Here is a 15,304-nt window from a genome sequence, read left to right on the forward strand (position 1 = left end):
GAAGGGAACATTACTGGGCATGACCAATCTGCTCCCAAATGGAATACACTTTATGTCACTGCACCAATCTATGTAATTGACTTGGCGTTGGGCTGAAGCCATTATGGTTAAAGGAGCTTTTTTTTTTTTTTTTTTTTTTTTTAACAGAAAGTCAATGAAAACTGAAATGCACGAGGATGGAAGATTCTGAAAATGATTGCTTTGGACAGATTTGAATTGTGGGACATTTTGGTCATAAAGAGCACCTGATACGTGCAACGTGCTTGACAAGCAGCACATCCTCTGGATCCAAAGCACTGCTGGTGTGCACGTCTTCCCAGGAGTATTCAATCTAGTTGCTGAATCGGGGGCTGATTTAGGCGCGGGACAACAGGTGAATGCAATTAACTAGGTGGCAGAAGAGGGAAGCAGCAGCTCTCGGGACCCTGAGGATTGGATTTGAGAACATTGGTCTGACTTATTGATTGGTACTAAACTTAGCAGTGGCATGATTACAGTACTTCTGGGGTGGTGTGTGTGGTTCTGCATCTCTGGGTTAGATAAATAAGCAAAATGCTCCAAAATGTAGTTATATAGCCATATTTACTCTTCCAATCAGATTCTTGAATTTATCGATATAAGACCATAATAAAATTAAAGTAGAAGTATTCTGTGTTGGTTCACTAAAATAAAGGTACCTCATATTAAGGGAAAAAATCTTGTAAATCCAGTTTTTGGACCGACATTTGTTAACCACTCCTCCTTTAATCCAAGATTATCGGGCCACAAACTGTCTAATTCTGTCCAATCAAGGATATTAAACATGAAAACCTAATTCCCAACCTCATAGTGGGATTAGAAGAAAGCATAAAGAGATTGTAGTATATATTCTATGATTTTTTTATATATATAAATTGGTACCAGTAGTGTTATTTAAAAGAAAAATGAAGAAAATTCACAAACTATGTAATCATCACTTCCAACATTTTATTCTTGGTAAAGGATGTCCTGATAGACTGAATCTAAAATCTAAATGGGTATTATCATCAGTTCTCTAAAGTGCACAACCACCGTTCACCAGTAGGTGGTTGTCCATTCAAAACATTTTTTATTGTTATTAAGAAAAACTAAGTCAATACATTTCTTTCCCAAAAATTAATTATGGTGTCATCTGTTAGATTCACTACTGATCTGAGGTCCTTTTGATGCTTCTTAAAATAAATACATAATTAAATAGACATCAGGCCTCAAACATGTGTATTTTAGATCAGTAAGGTTTTAATTATCACTCTGTAGCTCCACGCTCTTCTCCTAATATTGTTGCTTCTTCCAAAAGACCAAACCAACAACCCACAAATCAGTGGGCAACGTCACACTGGCTGCATCCATCTTTTATATATTGTCTATAAGTGTAATAGAGTTTAAAGATGCAGCATGAGACATTTTGTACAGACTAAAGAACCACTGACAATCTTGTTATTTTAAATTCCAACAGAATTATACATATGCGAGTACATCTCTTTAAGCATGCCCTTTTGTTTCACTTGTCTTCATTTCCTCTTTTCTATTAAGCTCACAGACAGCTCCGCTCCCTTAAAGACAAAATGGGCGAATGCATGTTTGCAGGCTGACACATTAGCCTCTACGTATACATCCTGGAGTCTTACGCTTACATGCACCATGTGACATTGTCCCTAAGAGCAAGTCTTGCCGCCACTAAATTTTTCATCATTGATCTGATGTGATTTCCATGCTTGGCCGTCTCTCTGCCCTGTCAGCTCTCTCTCGATCATAGGCTCTGCTGGCCTAGAGCGCTAACGGGGCGTGAGCCGTCGCCCCCGTTCCTTGTCTTCCCACCGAGACTCAACAGAACTCTTCCCTGTCTTCCACCCACCACCTCAGGCTATCACACGCGCCTGGACTTGGCTGCTGTGTAGCCACAAGCATGCCAGACCTTTGGAAAAGAGGGTGGTAAAATGCTTAATGTATTGACACTGACTGTCCACTGCCATAAAGCTCCATCAACCCCCTCCTTCCCTGCCTAGTAAAAGCAGCTGCAGCAGCAGTGCCTCAGTGTGTGTGCGTGCCAGTGTTTTGGGTGTAGACGGTGTGGCATAGAGGGTTGATATATGACTGTGTGGGAGGCAGAGTCAGTACCCCTCGGCTTCCACTCTGCCTTCTCCAATAGAAGCTTTCGAAATGTCCTAATATCTGGCCAGAGCTCGGTGAGCGATGGCCAGAGCCAACCTGCTGATCTTAGCACCGGGTGCATTAGTTTGCCATAAAGAAGCCGTGATTGTGAGACGCAGCAGGCGAAAACATATGAGGATGAATGACACCATATAAAAGCCAAGCTCTGTTTCAAAATCCATTAGAGAGGCAAGTGCCTCAGCTCCAACTGCAGCAAAAGCCTGGGCCCTACATCCTCTCCTTGCATCCAATTGAAGCATGGATCGCCGATCACTCTTGCGGTTCCTCCCTTAACTGTCCATTTAATCAAAAATTTTAATCAATATATTAGCACATGACAGGTTCGGGGGCAGAAAAAGCATACTTCACTGGCTGGCAGGTATTGGCATCCGACGATAGGTGGGAGATGAATGCAGCTCATTTGGTGCAAAGACTGAAGAAGAGCACACACATTCCTGTAGATCACATGTGTGATTGTGTGCTACTTTCTCGTTGTGTTTGTACGTGCTTCCATGAAAGCTTCAGCCTCCCCCTGTGGACTGCCTTCTAATTACTCAGATCTGCGCTCAAAGTGAAGAAATAATGAACGAGAGCTTTAATTATGCCTCCAGACAAAGGATCCCTGATGCCTCCACAACACCGCTGGCACGCTGAGATGGGTGAGGGCAGGTTAAACAGGAACCCGCTCCTCTGGGTGCAGAGAGCTGGTCAGCCTTGAATGCAGACCGAGTCCACAACCTGACATGATGCTGTGAAGTGCAGATATTGGAGGAGAGAATTAGTTTAAAAAAAAGGAAATAGATGAGCAACATAGGTTTGTTATCTCTAACAGATATGACACAACCTTTAATTAGCAGGGATCCCTGCAGCTCTGGGCCTGAGATATAATCAGTGGACCTTTAGCGAGAGCACAACCCTCGGCTCTCTGGGTACCCTCAGGGCAGGCTGATTGAGGCGTCCTAATGCCCCCTCCTACAACGAGGTTGGCTGGCACTCGGGCAATGCCAGATAATGAGGAAGCCTGTCAGAGGGGCACTTCAAGGGTGCCCCTCCAAAGGCCTCTATGCTTCTTTAAAAAAATCCACCATCACCAGACAGTACTGCTTTGTTTTCTTTAGAGTGCCTCTGCAGAGATCTGAACTCTGTGTCCTGCAGGGTGGAGTACCCCCCCTTCAGCTTCTACAATGTTCAGCAACACTGATCACATCAGTGGCTCCAGTGGGTTTTATTATGTGCACGCTGCACTAAGGATAATGGGGAAAAAGTGTGCTGTATTTATGTATATGCACAAAGTTTAGATGTGTGCATTATGTTGCATAATCTCCAGTCTGACCTGTTTTTGTTGTTCAAACTCTGGTGGTCATCCTGATGGGGGAGCTCTGCCCATGTTGAAGTAGAAAGTGCAGGGGTGGGAAATGTAGAGCAACCTTCAGATGCTTGCAACATATCTGCTTCTACTTTATGACGATTAAGATGGAAATATTACACATTTTGACACAGCTGATCATTAGATTATGAGGTCATGTTTTGTTTTCAGGGATGGAAACAAGGATATGGTGAAAACCCATACTGCAGGGTAAAATCATATCATGTGATGAAGCTTTGCTAAATGTTTATAAACCAAGCAAAAAATATGAAGTATTATTTACATTTTCAAGTAACAGGAAACAGTTGGGGAGCAGTTTGAAGAAAAGGACCTAGACAGAAAAGAAATAAACCTTTCTTTATATTCCTAGAAAAACATTTTTGGTCGACAGTTTAAGCAGCTTGAATGTGTCACAGTAACAGACAAATGTGAATCCTAAAAATTTTATTACAGAATAGGTTTTAGTATCAGGGGAATTCTTTCTCTTTTAGCACATTAACACAGAGCTGTAGTAAGGATTAAAACTTTTTTAATTTTAAAAGAAATCTGAAGGAGAAACGACACAAACTTGGAAACAGATGTTAATGGTTACAGCTGCCGGCAGTAGAGAGGATCTACTCTTCCACACGGTAAAGTAACACAGCTGATCAAGTTGTTTGATCATGACGATGCCAACATGCTGCTGTATTTAGATTCTCGTGATAAGCTGGAGCTGTGTGATGCTTCTGTAGTGATGGTTTAATTATATAAGAAGACAAAATTGGTGGACATGTACTTAAAAGAGCAGTCCATTTAGCATTTCCATTTCATTTGCAGTGTTGTGTGGATGGCAGCCTTCAGTTTACTACTTCATAAACAACATGCACACAGCTAAGGGGAAGCAGAGTCAACCTTTGGAGACCAGAGCTTCTCCTTATTGGGAGATGTTGAGAACAGATGGCTAAACTGCAACAAATCTTTCCTCACCTCACCTGAGGCATTTGTACCTAAACATCTCTAGTTCTATCCCAGAGATTATCTTCTCATATCGTTCTATGATCTGATCGAGGTTTAGAGCCACAGCTTCATCATTCCAAAGAGACGCTCATCCTGAAAGTGTTTATTTATTTAGGCAAGTCTGAAACTTTATTCATTTGTGCTCTGTGCCGTCTTCATTTATTCTTCACCAGTAACACATATACTAGTATTTACATATCATTAAATATCACAAGTGTTTCCTTTACTATGACTCAAAAAGTATTTAAAACAGACCTTGTGATTGCAGATATACTCAATTATGGGGATGCAAACTTACAGCAGAGGCCTGAAAAGCAGGCACAAGGCACTAACTCAGCTTTATTGTTAGTATTTTGCTTTAATTGTTTATTTAAATGTATTTATTTTTATCTCACTATGACACTATGCGCCTTGGTAGACACATAAACATAAAAAAAAATTGTATAAATAAGATAACAGCCCCATAGGTGCTGCTGCCTAAGGAACCCAACAATGAGGATAAAACCAGTAATTATGTGACTAAGAAACAAGCCATTATTAAAGCCTTGCTATAAATTATTTAAAATAGCCTTTAAAAGACACTGTTCTGTTAATTATACAAAAAACAACAGCAGCAACTCATCCTTCTGGTGAGGTTGAGGACTGATTTCATCTTAAAAACAAACCAAACAATTTAGGTTATCTGCTTGTGTTGAGCGGATATTGATCTGCAACCTCAATGTTTCAGCAGGAAAAAAACATGACAAAAAGTTACAGACAGTCACATCTGTTGGAATCACGTTTACCCTGTGGTTTCATTGAAGGTTGGTAAATAATACGAGTGTTTTAATCACATATATTAAACCAGCAACATAGTAGTTGTACATTTCATCCATTTATGATGTAACCCTCTATTTTACATAATTGGCGCATTTAAAAGATGCTGCTGGTGAAACTTGCACATATTTTTAAAAACTGGGGTTTATATGTAAAGGATTATTTTACATATATTGATGCAGTTAAGTGCAGTAGTTGAAGGATCTGAATGTTCGGTCACAGTGATGGGAGTTAAGGGAAATAAACAGTCATCTCTTAAGATGATTAGTGCGAGTGTGCTGTATTGATCAGCGGTCATATGATAAACAGTGGAGAACTGGAATGTGCCGCCAATCGTTTGGGCCCCATTAGTCGCCGCTTGTATTGCCTTTGATTATTGCTGACTGAGCTCCATGTGCATGTGATGGCTTTTTACCGCTGGAACTGCTGCTTTCAACCTTCGTTTTTTCCTCTCTTTTTTTTTTTTTTTTTGAGGAGCGCATTAAAATAACACCGACTCTTGCGTCTTGTATACAGAGATGGATGTGTTAGTGGATGTGTTTTGGAGGGGGAGATTAAACCCAGATTTAAAAGCTTGTAATGCCTCAAACCAGCAGAGGCTCAAGACAAACACGCACAAACACACGCATGTGCACGCATGTACACAAGTCCGGCCTCAGGGGGTAAATCCTGTTCTGAAGCAGGCTCAGAAGACAGACGTGACTGTCGCCAGTGACAGCGATGATGATGGTGATTGTGGTAATAATGATTATGCTGATTATTACGGGCCTGCCACAGGGATGTGGTGATTGCACGGCAAGAAGAAAAAGAGGAAGACAAAAGGACGACAGTGACAAAAAAAGATGATGATGATGATGATTAAGATCACTTTTTTTTTTCTTTTGGTGATCAGCTGTGAGCTGTTCGCAGCAGTTGTTGATCTTTCATTAATTGGCAGAGCCGCAGTGAGGGAGTTAACCGAGGATGTCTCTGCTGTGTTTGAGGGCTTTGATTTCACATGACAAAAAGAAAAGGCACCGTTGAGAAAATTCCAGCAACTCCCTTTGAAGGGAGTGATCTGGCAGTGCTCATTTGAATTATTAACTGGGTGAGACAGACGGACTTGGTGGAAAAGAGAGAGCAAATGAGCGAGAGACGGAAAAACACACAGACGGACAGACAGGGAGATGGATTCCCATCTTTAGCAGGCGAAGTGCTCAGCCTAAACCACATCACATATCTGTGACGACTGATCTTTTGCAGGCCAATTATTCTCTGCGAGAATGTACACTTGCAAGATGGCTGCCGGTGAGGTGAGCGTCGATTTAAAATAATAATGTTTTATTTGCTTTTTCTTCTCTCTTTGGAGATCATGAGCACAAGAATGAATGTGTAATTACAGGCTGACCATCTTCCCTGCTGCCTGCTGTGTTAATCTGCAGAGGGAGTGTCATCCTCTGTGGTCATGGTGCATCTCCCACATTATTACCGAACACACAACATAGAAGTTTAGGTAATGTGGAAAAGACGGGAGCGTCTGGAATCTGGGTTCTCCAAATATGTGAGTAGAAGCTGCAGCTGTAACAGAACCAGCCACACAAATGATTCTGACAGGCCCATGGAAGCATTCACACAACATCCAGTGCACAGAGGCATGTTCAAGTTGACTCACAAAGCCTGTTCAGCCGCATCAATCTCATCCACACTCATCGCCTATTTTGTGGTATTTCTCACGATGCAGTTATTCTGGCTCTGGCATCGGAAGATAACATCCCTGTTCTTAATCCTGCCTACAGAGCTTGCATTGTCTTTGTTGTGTTTTTCAACCAGGGAAACGTCCATGAATGAGCACAACACCAGACCTGTTTGAATGATTGGGGGAAAGAAGAAGGAAAATGTGGACAGTGATTCAGAGGCCTGGAACCAGACTCAAAATATGCCACCTAAAAGATGGAAATCATCCTGTAAGGATGGAGTTTGATCATCTGACTGGCTCACTCTGCATCCACTCCGTTAATTCCTCCTGCTGGTTTTTGGAACTAAAGATAGAGAGAGAGTTGTACATTGTGCAGATCCAAAAGCCCTCAGGGACAAATTTGTGATTTTGGCCTTGATGAATAAAACATGTCTTGACTGTATTAACAAGAATTACAAGCTGAAGAGTAACCATACTTTGTTATACCCCGGTCATGACCCATGTTCCTCCAGTCTCTGCTGAGACATCATGGTTATGAAACCACCCTGGATCAGAATCAAGATAGATTTCATGCGTCTCTTCCCCTGACTTGTATCCCCATACGCAACCGATACTTGTGACGTAATGAACCCATCTTCTGCATTCTCTTTGTCTGCCTCCTTTAAAGCCGTATCAAACAGAATTAATCAGAAAATATATTAAAAGGAAACTCTGAGTTGTTTTTCTTGTACAGTTTAGCGTGCTCTACAGTACATGCTTGGCTGGATGCATGTTTACGCTCAGAAGATGCAAGAGCTGATGAAGAGGGATGTCACGACTGGGCCTGAAAACAGCCTGTTTGTGTTTGAGCACATTTTCCTCTGGCTTCACATATATCTGCCACGCACGCTGTACAGTATGTGTCCTTGAGTGTGCACACACAGGCGGAGGAGCGGGAGGTGGTGTCGGCCACCGAGGGGGGTGCGTGTGTTTATGGGGGTGGGGGGGGTGCAATTAAAAGGCAGCATGCAGTGTCCCACGAGGTGCTAATGCCCAGGATCAGCTGTTCTAATGTCATTCACATCCCCTCTGTTATTCAGCTGGCCCGTTTGATGTATGAATCCACTGGGGACTCCATCACCCCCCCACCCCCCACCCCTTCATGCTACCACCACCGTCACCTCTTTTATACCCCCACCCTAACCTACCCAACCCCTTGTTGGCTCTACAACCCCTCCTCCTCCTCCTCAGCTTGCACAGAACCTCCCCTTCTGTGTCTGAATGCTTATGTTGGCTTTTATCGCACACAAAGTAAACAGAGTCGCGGCAGGGATAGTGAGAAAGAGAGGCAGAGCGAGCGAGCAAGGGAGAGAGAGAGCGAGAGAGAGACAGAGAAAGAGAGAGAGAGAGTGCAATAGCGATAAAGGTGGAACATGCACATTGTCTGCGCGCCGCTCGCCTCCCTGCTACATCTTCAGTAGAGACACAAAAAGCCAACAAAAAAAAAAGGAAATTTAAAAAAGACGAACGGAGGCAGAGGAAAGGAAGAGATCCGAGGAGAGACAGAGGGAGAGAGTGTCAGAGAGTGGGAGCGCAGATCCAGAGGAAGAAAGAGCGAAGAGCGAAAGGATCTCCCTGCTAAATGCGCAAAGCGTCCCGTCACCCCACGCTGAGCTCCATGGCCAACTCCGGCTGTCTGCTGCTCTCCAGCTCCGGGATGCTGCCTCACTCGCTCCAGTGTCCCCCTGCCTTCCTCTACCTGCCCGAGGTAAGAATGAATGAAGCTCGCTTTGTCCCCCCCTCCTCTTCCCATCCTCTCCCATCCTCTCACTCTCTATCCGTCCCTTTCAATTCTCTGTGCGCTCCTTGGCGGCACGTGATAGTATCACTCGCTTTGTGTTGTTACTCAGAGTGCTACACACCCCCTCCCCCTCTCCCACCTAACCCTTGACCCTCACCCTGCCTTTATGGAAGAAAAAAGAAAGGAGGGGAGATGGTGGGTGCTTAATTTTATCCTCCAAATCATCCCGCTCGTTGCATCCAGCTCTTCCTCGCTGCCCTCATTTTTAGAGTGAAATGAAAGCAGTCAATTACTGTGACGTGGGATCACGCCGTGTTTGTGTACATCAGCCGTTTCATGACTCATTGTGCTGGAAAATCTTTTCTCGGTCAGTCTGTTTTCGTCTGTCACTTGTCTGTCGCTCAGATCAAGGGGACTTGCTGTGTTTTTATCATCCAACATTTTTTTTAAAAAATGCTTCTTCATGTTGACTTTTTATCCGGAAGCCAGCCAACTTTTTCTTCTGTGTCTCCGTGCGGTACTTCCTGTTTGGTTACCTAAGATGAACCCCAGCATTTGCATTCACCAGATTATTTGAAAACATAAAGTTCAAATTTAATCCCTATTTTGTAAAAGTTAACACACGAGTCTTGCTGGCATTTGAATTGTTTCACTGTGTTCTTGGTTTTGTGTTTTTAAATGTCATTTCTTCATTTTTTTATGCCTGTGATTTTTTATTTTAAGAGAGTTTACAAGGTGAACTGTAAAGAAACATGAACACACACTCATGTCTTGTTTTGAGAATGAAGGCCCACAGAGTGGTGATCCCCATCACATGAAGTCCTTTGCATAATTATATCTATCTCTGCAAATTAACATTGATTTCCCCCCTCCCTCCCTCTTCTTTTTCTTGTCCCCTTCTTTGGGAATTGATTCTGTCACTGATCCTCTTGTTTTGTGAAACCCAAAGGCTGCAATTTTCTGAAGGCAGGTGAAAAAAATTAGCAAGGTGACTCTTCAGAGCCCATGTGCTTGTCCGTCTGCTGAATTATTCACATGTTTTAATTCAGAGAGGAGGGGACAGGAGCGCCGTTAGTGGTGGGATGATGGGTGGACGGCTGGATGGGGGTCGAACGTCCAATTCTGTTTTTACTACCGGCCGCATGTGAGGCAGTAAATAGTGTGTTACTGCAGTGATTGAGGGGGGAAATAATGGAACTCCTGCACTCATCATTTTGAACCCTCCTCTACCCCCCTCCAACATCATGGTAATGGCCTTCACCCCCCTCCCACCCATCTGTCCAGAGCAGGCACACCCCACTGGCCTGGCAAGGATTTGGACAGAGGGGCATTTGGACGACCAGGTGCTACCAACTGTAGAGGAGCCAAAGCTATCTCCACAAACTCATAATTTCATAGAATGATGCTTCAAGATTTGTTATTTCTCTCTGCAGATTTCAGATGTTTCTTGTGTGTGGATGCAACGATCTCAGCCAACAGAACTTCATTAGGAGATATTTCACCTCAGTTCTGTTTTTATATAAATCTTCTGACCAAAAGCTTCCTGAGCTCCTTCCCATCTGTAAAACTGAGTGGGTTTACCTTCCACTACATCCCTGTTACTTCTAAATCCTCAGGATGAGCAGCAAACCTCTAGACTCAGTCTGTGTGTGTGTGTGTGTGTGTGTGTGTGTGTGTGTGTGTGTGTGTGTGTGTGTTTACATCCACAGCCCTTTAAAAGTCCAAGACAGCTGAAATTGAAACTTCCTGTGTGCTATTTTCATGAAACATCCTTTTCTGTTTCAAACCCCTTTAATGTCTCAGCAGCTTTTGTTCTTTTCCTCTTCTGGATCTTTTTTTCTTCTTTCCGGTAAATCCTCGCCCCGCAGCGCTGCGAGGGGAAACAACCCTCTGAATCACACTGTGGCCAGCGCCTCCCCCCCACCCCCCTACTTTCCCTTTCCTCCCACATCGCCCATCCTTCGTAGCATGCTGCCTGTGTTCCCCGCCTCCCCCCCGACCGCCGCCGCTTTTCTCCCCTCACCACAGTGCAGGACTGCAGCATCGGCTCATGTAAGATGACAGCCAGTGAACAGAAGGGGAATAGATTGAGGTGATAGCCTCTGCCTCACAGTTTGTTTGCATTTCAAATAAGACACTGTATTAAGTTGGGCTGCGAGCGGCTTTGCTTATTATGTGCGAACATGGCGCGGCATGATATCACAGTGAGACAGGAGTTTATTACATAAAAGATTAGCAAAGCATACCTTTGCCTTTATTTGTGAGCGGCAGTGTTTGGGTGTGTGTTCGCAGGCACTTTGCTTTGATGCTCTTTGTAGTCGGCTGCAGCGAGCTTATAAATCCCAACTAAATGTTTGTTTTCATTAACACAAGGAGAGACTCCCTGCAGTGTGGTGGGAGAACTGTGGGCTTCTGATTGCAAAAAAGTGGCGGTATCATGCCACCGCTGAAGGGCCACTGCTCCCTTTGACTGGGGGGGGGGGAGTGTTTCTCCACATGGGGTGCCGGCTTCATCCTTCCGCAGGATGATGTCACTTTTCTTCTACCCTCAATTTGTATTGTAGTGGCTCTTTGGTGAGTTATGATGCTGGATATTGAAGGAGTTATGAATTACAGTGTGGTGAGACTTTTATGGGATGCAATGCTTACCGCTGTAGGCCTGTATTAAAGTATAAATTTATTTATGGTAGAAGCTGAAGCTGACAGGGTAACTCAGGTTTGCTCATGGTAGTTAGTAGCTGTCTTCAGAGTCATAAAAACATGGCATCTCATGGATTTTCTATTTACCAGGCACTGGGTGGGCATATGGCAATGCTCGTAAATGTAACTCTATTATCTAAGACGCTGCTGTTGGGTGGGAAGCGTGGTGTTACTTATGTCTAAAGAGGAGAAAGCAGCAGTTGTTATTGTCTCGATGCCACATCCCTCTCTCTCTGTCTTTGCCTCAGACTTATCTCGAGATCTCCCGTTTTCTAAAATTGCCTTCCTTTGATTTGTAATTGGATTTTCTATCGTGGCATTCCACTCTGCTGATGTGTATTGTTATTGTTGCATCAATTGATTTCTTTTTGTGGCTTTTTTGGTGGGGCTGTTTTGAATACACGTCCCCTCTGCCTTCTCCTCGACTGTACACGGCTTCAGTGTCAGTCTCAGTGGTTAGGTCACCGAGAAGGGGCGATCCTCTCATGTCGGCCGATCCTGGGAGGAATTGCCCTGGCTCTCTGGTTTCAGTAGCCTCCCTCTCCTTCTCTTCTTCCTATTCTTGATGATCTCTTTTCCACGACTGCACTGGTACCGATTCCCTGTCCCTTCCATCTCTCTTTCTCTCTCAAACACACACACACACACACTCCCTGATAGATCTGGTTAAAGGCGAGGGCTTGCAGAGAGGGGAGAACTGGGAATAGTCGTGACATGCTTCCCCTTCGGTTTGAGCCTTGATCCTGCCTCCCAAAGCGCCACTATTCACAGGGACTTTAGATATCGAAGGATTCAGGTTGGCGGCCTCCTGGGGACCGACTAATGCGAACCCTGCAGAGATGGCTCCTTCCTGGGGGATAATTATTGTGGGCCAAGCTGCACTATTGACAGCAGTAAATGGAGATGCTTTCTGTAACTGGAAGGCCTAATAGGTTTCAGGCCCTACATGGGCTCTTGTTAGGCCCATGTGGGTGCACTTGAGTTTGAGAAATGAGTCACAAGCTCACTGGATCTCAAATGGGACTCAGAGAGACTATCGTCTCCACAACACTGCATCACTCCTGATCAATAGGTCTGATTCTGTGCTTCTGGCTCTTGATTAAACTCGGTTAAAGCACGGGTTACAGAAGTAATGTTCTGCATTTTGTCAACAAAAGACGTAATTTAGCAAGCGATCCTAGTCATAAGAGTAGCATGTATCCAAAGCTTTGTATTGCTCCGAGTCACAGTCATTATTAAAATGTCATTTTAAATCACTGGTTGACATGTTCCTTCAGTGCCATAAAGGTGGTTTACTTTCAGTGCTGGAAAAATAATGGAAAAGGCCCGAAACGCCTACAACTTTCAAGTCTGTGAGTGATTTAGTTTGTAGTTTATTTTTATTTCTGAAGATGCTCAGGTGTAGAAAATGGGCCTGCAGGCCAACATCCCACAGATAAGTTCAGGAAAATAAACAAACATGGTTTTGATCTTTTGGGAGAATTGTTGACAATAAAAAAGAAAAAAACACCATCCTCATATTTCAGCATGTTGCACATCAAACCCAGATCTTATGATTAGGTATTTCTTACATCTCCTCTTTTTTTTTTTTTTTTTTGCTGTTTTCACAGATAAATGTTGTGTTTGAAATATTCCCATTATATCACAAAGCAAACACAAGCTTTGTTGTTTTTGGGTTTTTTTTTGTTTTTTTTTTTTTTGTTTGTTTGTTTTGTTTTTTCCAGTCAGTTTAGTTGAGTGAAATTCACTCTGATTCAATGAGGCACAAATAAAAAAAAACTTTAAACCCAATTTCATGGCTTCTGGAATATACCTCTCAATATGTTCTATGTTTTGGTGTGAAATCATTCAGTCTTTCTCTCACCCGCTGTTCAGCTGTTTTGTCCCTTAAACAGCTGATTCATAGCAGCATAACAAAGGCGGAGGGACTGATTGAAATGTTTTCTCACTTTTCTCTGCCCTGGAGGAGAATTGTAAATCACAGCTCAGTCGTTTATTTAGAAATTTCATTTGGTGTGTGAGCGAATGCCGTCTTGTTCTTCACAGAGACTTCACAGTCAGGCTGACTTGGGTATGTGTGTGTGCGTGTGTGTGCATTTTTCTTAAGGCTACCCACCGTCTTACTCCACTAGACCTTTGTAAATGGAACAAAATTAAATTTGTTCCCTGTATAGAAGAATGGCACAAACTGTGCAATAGGTTTACTCACCAACAAAGCTTTTTCCATTGAAGAGGGGGTTAGGGGTGGGGTTGATGGAGGGAGGGTGACTGTATTTTTAATGTGTGCCTACATATTTGAGCTGACGTCTCTATATTTGTGTGTCTACCTGTGAGGAATTCTGATGGTCTGTAGGTGGATGCTTGCAGAGAGTTTCTGCGTGCACGCTGCTGTGTGCTGCATCAATAGATGTATGTTTACATTTTGCCAATAATGCTAAATATCCCCTGGTCATTAATGGTGAGCGTTAGCTTGGAGAGCTCCTGTCTATTTTTCTGAACCTGTAGTGTCAGTGAATTAGCATTCACAGTGCTGCTCATGCTAATGTACTTCACTTCTGGAAAACAATGCTGCAGTTGCAGATGGCCTTACATTGCAATAATTACCAAGATTTTATTTATTTTATTTTTTTTTGTAGGTGACAAATATCTAATGAAGCTTTTAATTAACATTGGTGTTGAACATTACTTCACAGGGAGGAGAAAATATGACACCACAGGAGATATTTACATGCAAATTTGTTGTGGCATGGAATCAAATTTTTATTGGAAACAGGTTAAGTTTTTTAACCCAAACTCTGTAAGAGCTTTTTATTTTTGCTATCATCTCAAAAGTTCAAAGGTTTGGATGAAAGGCTGCAGGTTTCAGAGGGTAGTCGGCTTTCGCTGTTGTCCATTCTGACCTTATCTCCCACCCTGGCTGTTAATCACAGCTCAGGAACATCTGTTTTGGTTTTGAAATCTTTGCTTCTCACGACCGCTCCTTAAGGCCAGGACAGAGTGGCACGACACATCCCCATCTGGTAGCTGCAGGAGCTCTCGCTGCATCACTCACGCACACACATGCAGCAGAATAATGACAGGAGAGATAACCTCATGCTACAAATTGTTTGTACCATCCTTTTCCTCCCTCCTCTGAGACTTTAATCTGACCTGAGATTTTCTGTTTCTACAAATGGCATGCTAAAATGCTTAAGCAGGTAGACCAGCTTGAGTCCAATTATTTCTTTACTGCGGTATCTTAGCCAGCTGTGATTATTATGTTTATAATGTAGTGTCACTCTCATACTGTCCTTCAAGCATTCTCCTCGCGGCGGGATCCTCTCAAATGAGACGTATTACCCTGTGTGCTGAGTTAACAGAGTGGCCGTACAAGTGAAAGCAGAAAAAAGCCATCGCAAGCCATTAAAAGCACTGCACCTTTTTATCACCAGCAGCTTAATGGCAGTGGTGAACAGCAAAGCATTATTACAGTTGTGCTCGTGCAAGCCCGTTTTCTCCACCACCAGAAGGCACGCTGCTCCTGCTGCTGCTGACAAATAGATCTTCAGGCTAACACTGAAGTTTTGTTTTTCAAAAGGTCATTATCTGTCTTCATCAGAGCAGCAGGCGCGTAGCATGGGAACTAAGTTTGAGGAAATAGTTTCTCATATCAAGGAAGTTTCTTTCTTCCACCTTCTGTTGATCTTAGCATTTCATTTAGTTTTTTTATTTTAAAAGGGATGCAACTGAACTGTGTGTTTGACTACTAAGAGGCACCCTGGGTCACCCGCTGAAGAAGATCAATATTTGAACTATGCTGTTG

General features: G+C 43.2%; 1 protein-coding gene across 9 annotated transcripts in view; it reads left to right on the plus strand.

Annotated features, from left to right (window-relative positions):
• The window catches only part of rbfox3a (RNA binding fox-1 homolog 3a), a 528,049-nt gene that overhangs the window by 420,675 nt on the left and 92,070 nt on the right, over positions 1-15,304 (plus strand). Inside the window, exon 1 of one of the 9 annotated variants that reach the window (XM_041975762.1) lies at positions 8,410-8,769. The exons of 7 other annotated variants lie outside the window; for them this stretch is intronic. In XM_041975762.1, the coding sequence (XP_041831696.1) occupies positions 8,644-8,769 (126 nt within the window). In that variant the 5' untranslated portion in view covers positions 8,410-8,643. Of the gene's footprint in view, positions 1-8,409; positions 8,770-15,304 lie in introns of those variants that run through there. One more of the 9 variants, XM_041975788.1, reaches the window with a different exon arrangement.

This window comes from Melanotaenia boesemani, chromosome 2 (assembly GCF_017639745.1).
Source record: "Melanotaenia boesemani isolate fMelBoe1 chromosome 2, fMelBoe1.pri, whole genome shotgun sequence".
Taxonomy (NCBI): domain Eukaryota; kingdom Metazoa; phylum Chordata; class Actinopteri; order Atheriniformes; family Melanotaeniidae; genus Melanotaenia; species Melanotaenia boesemani.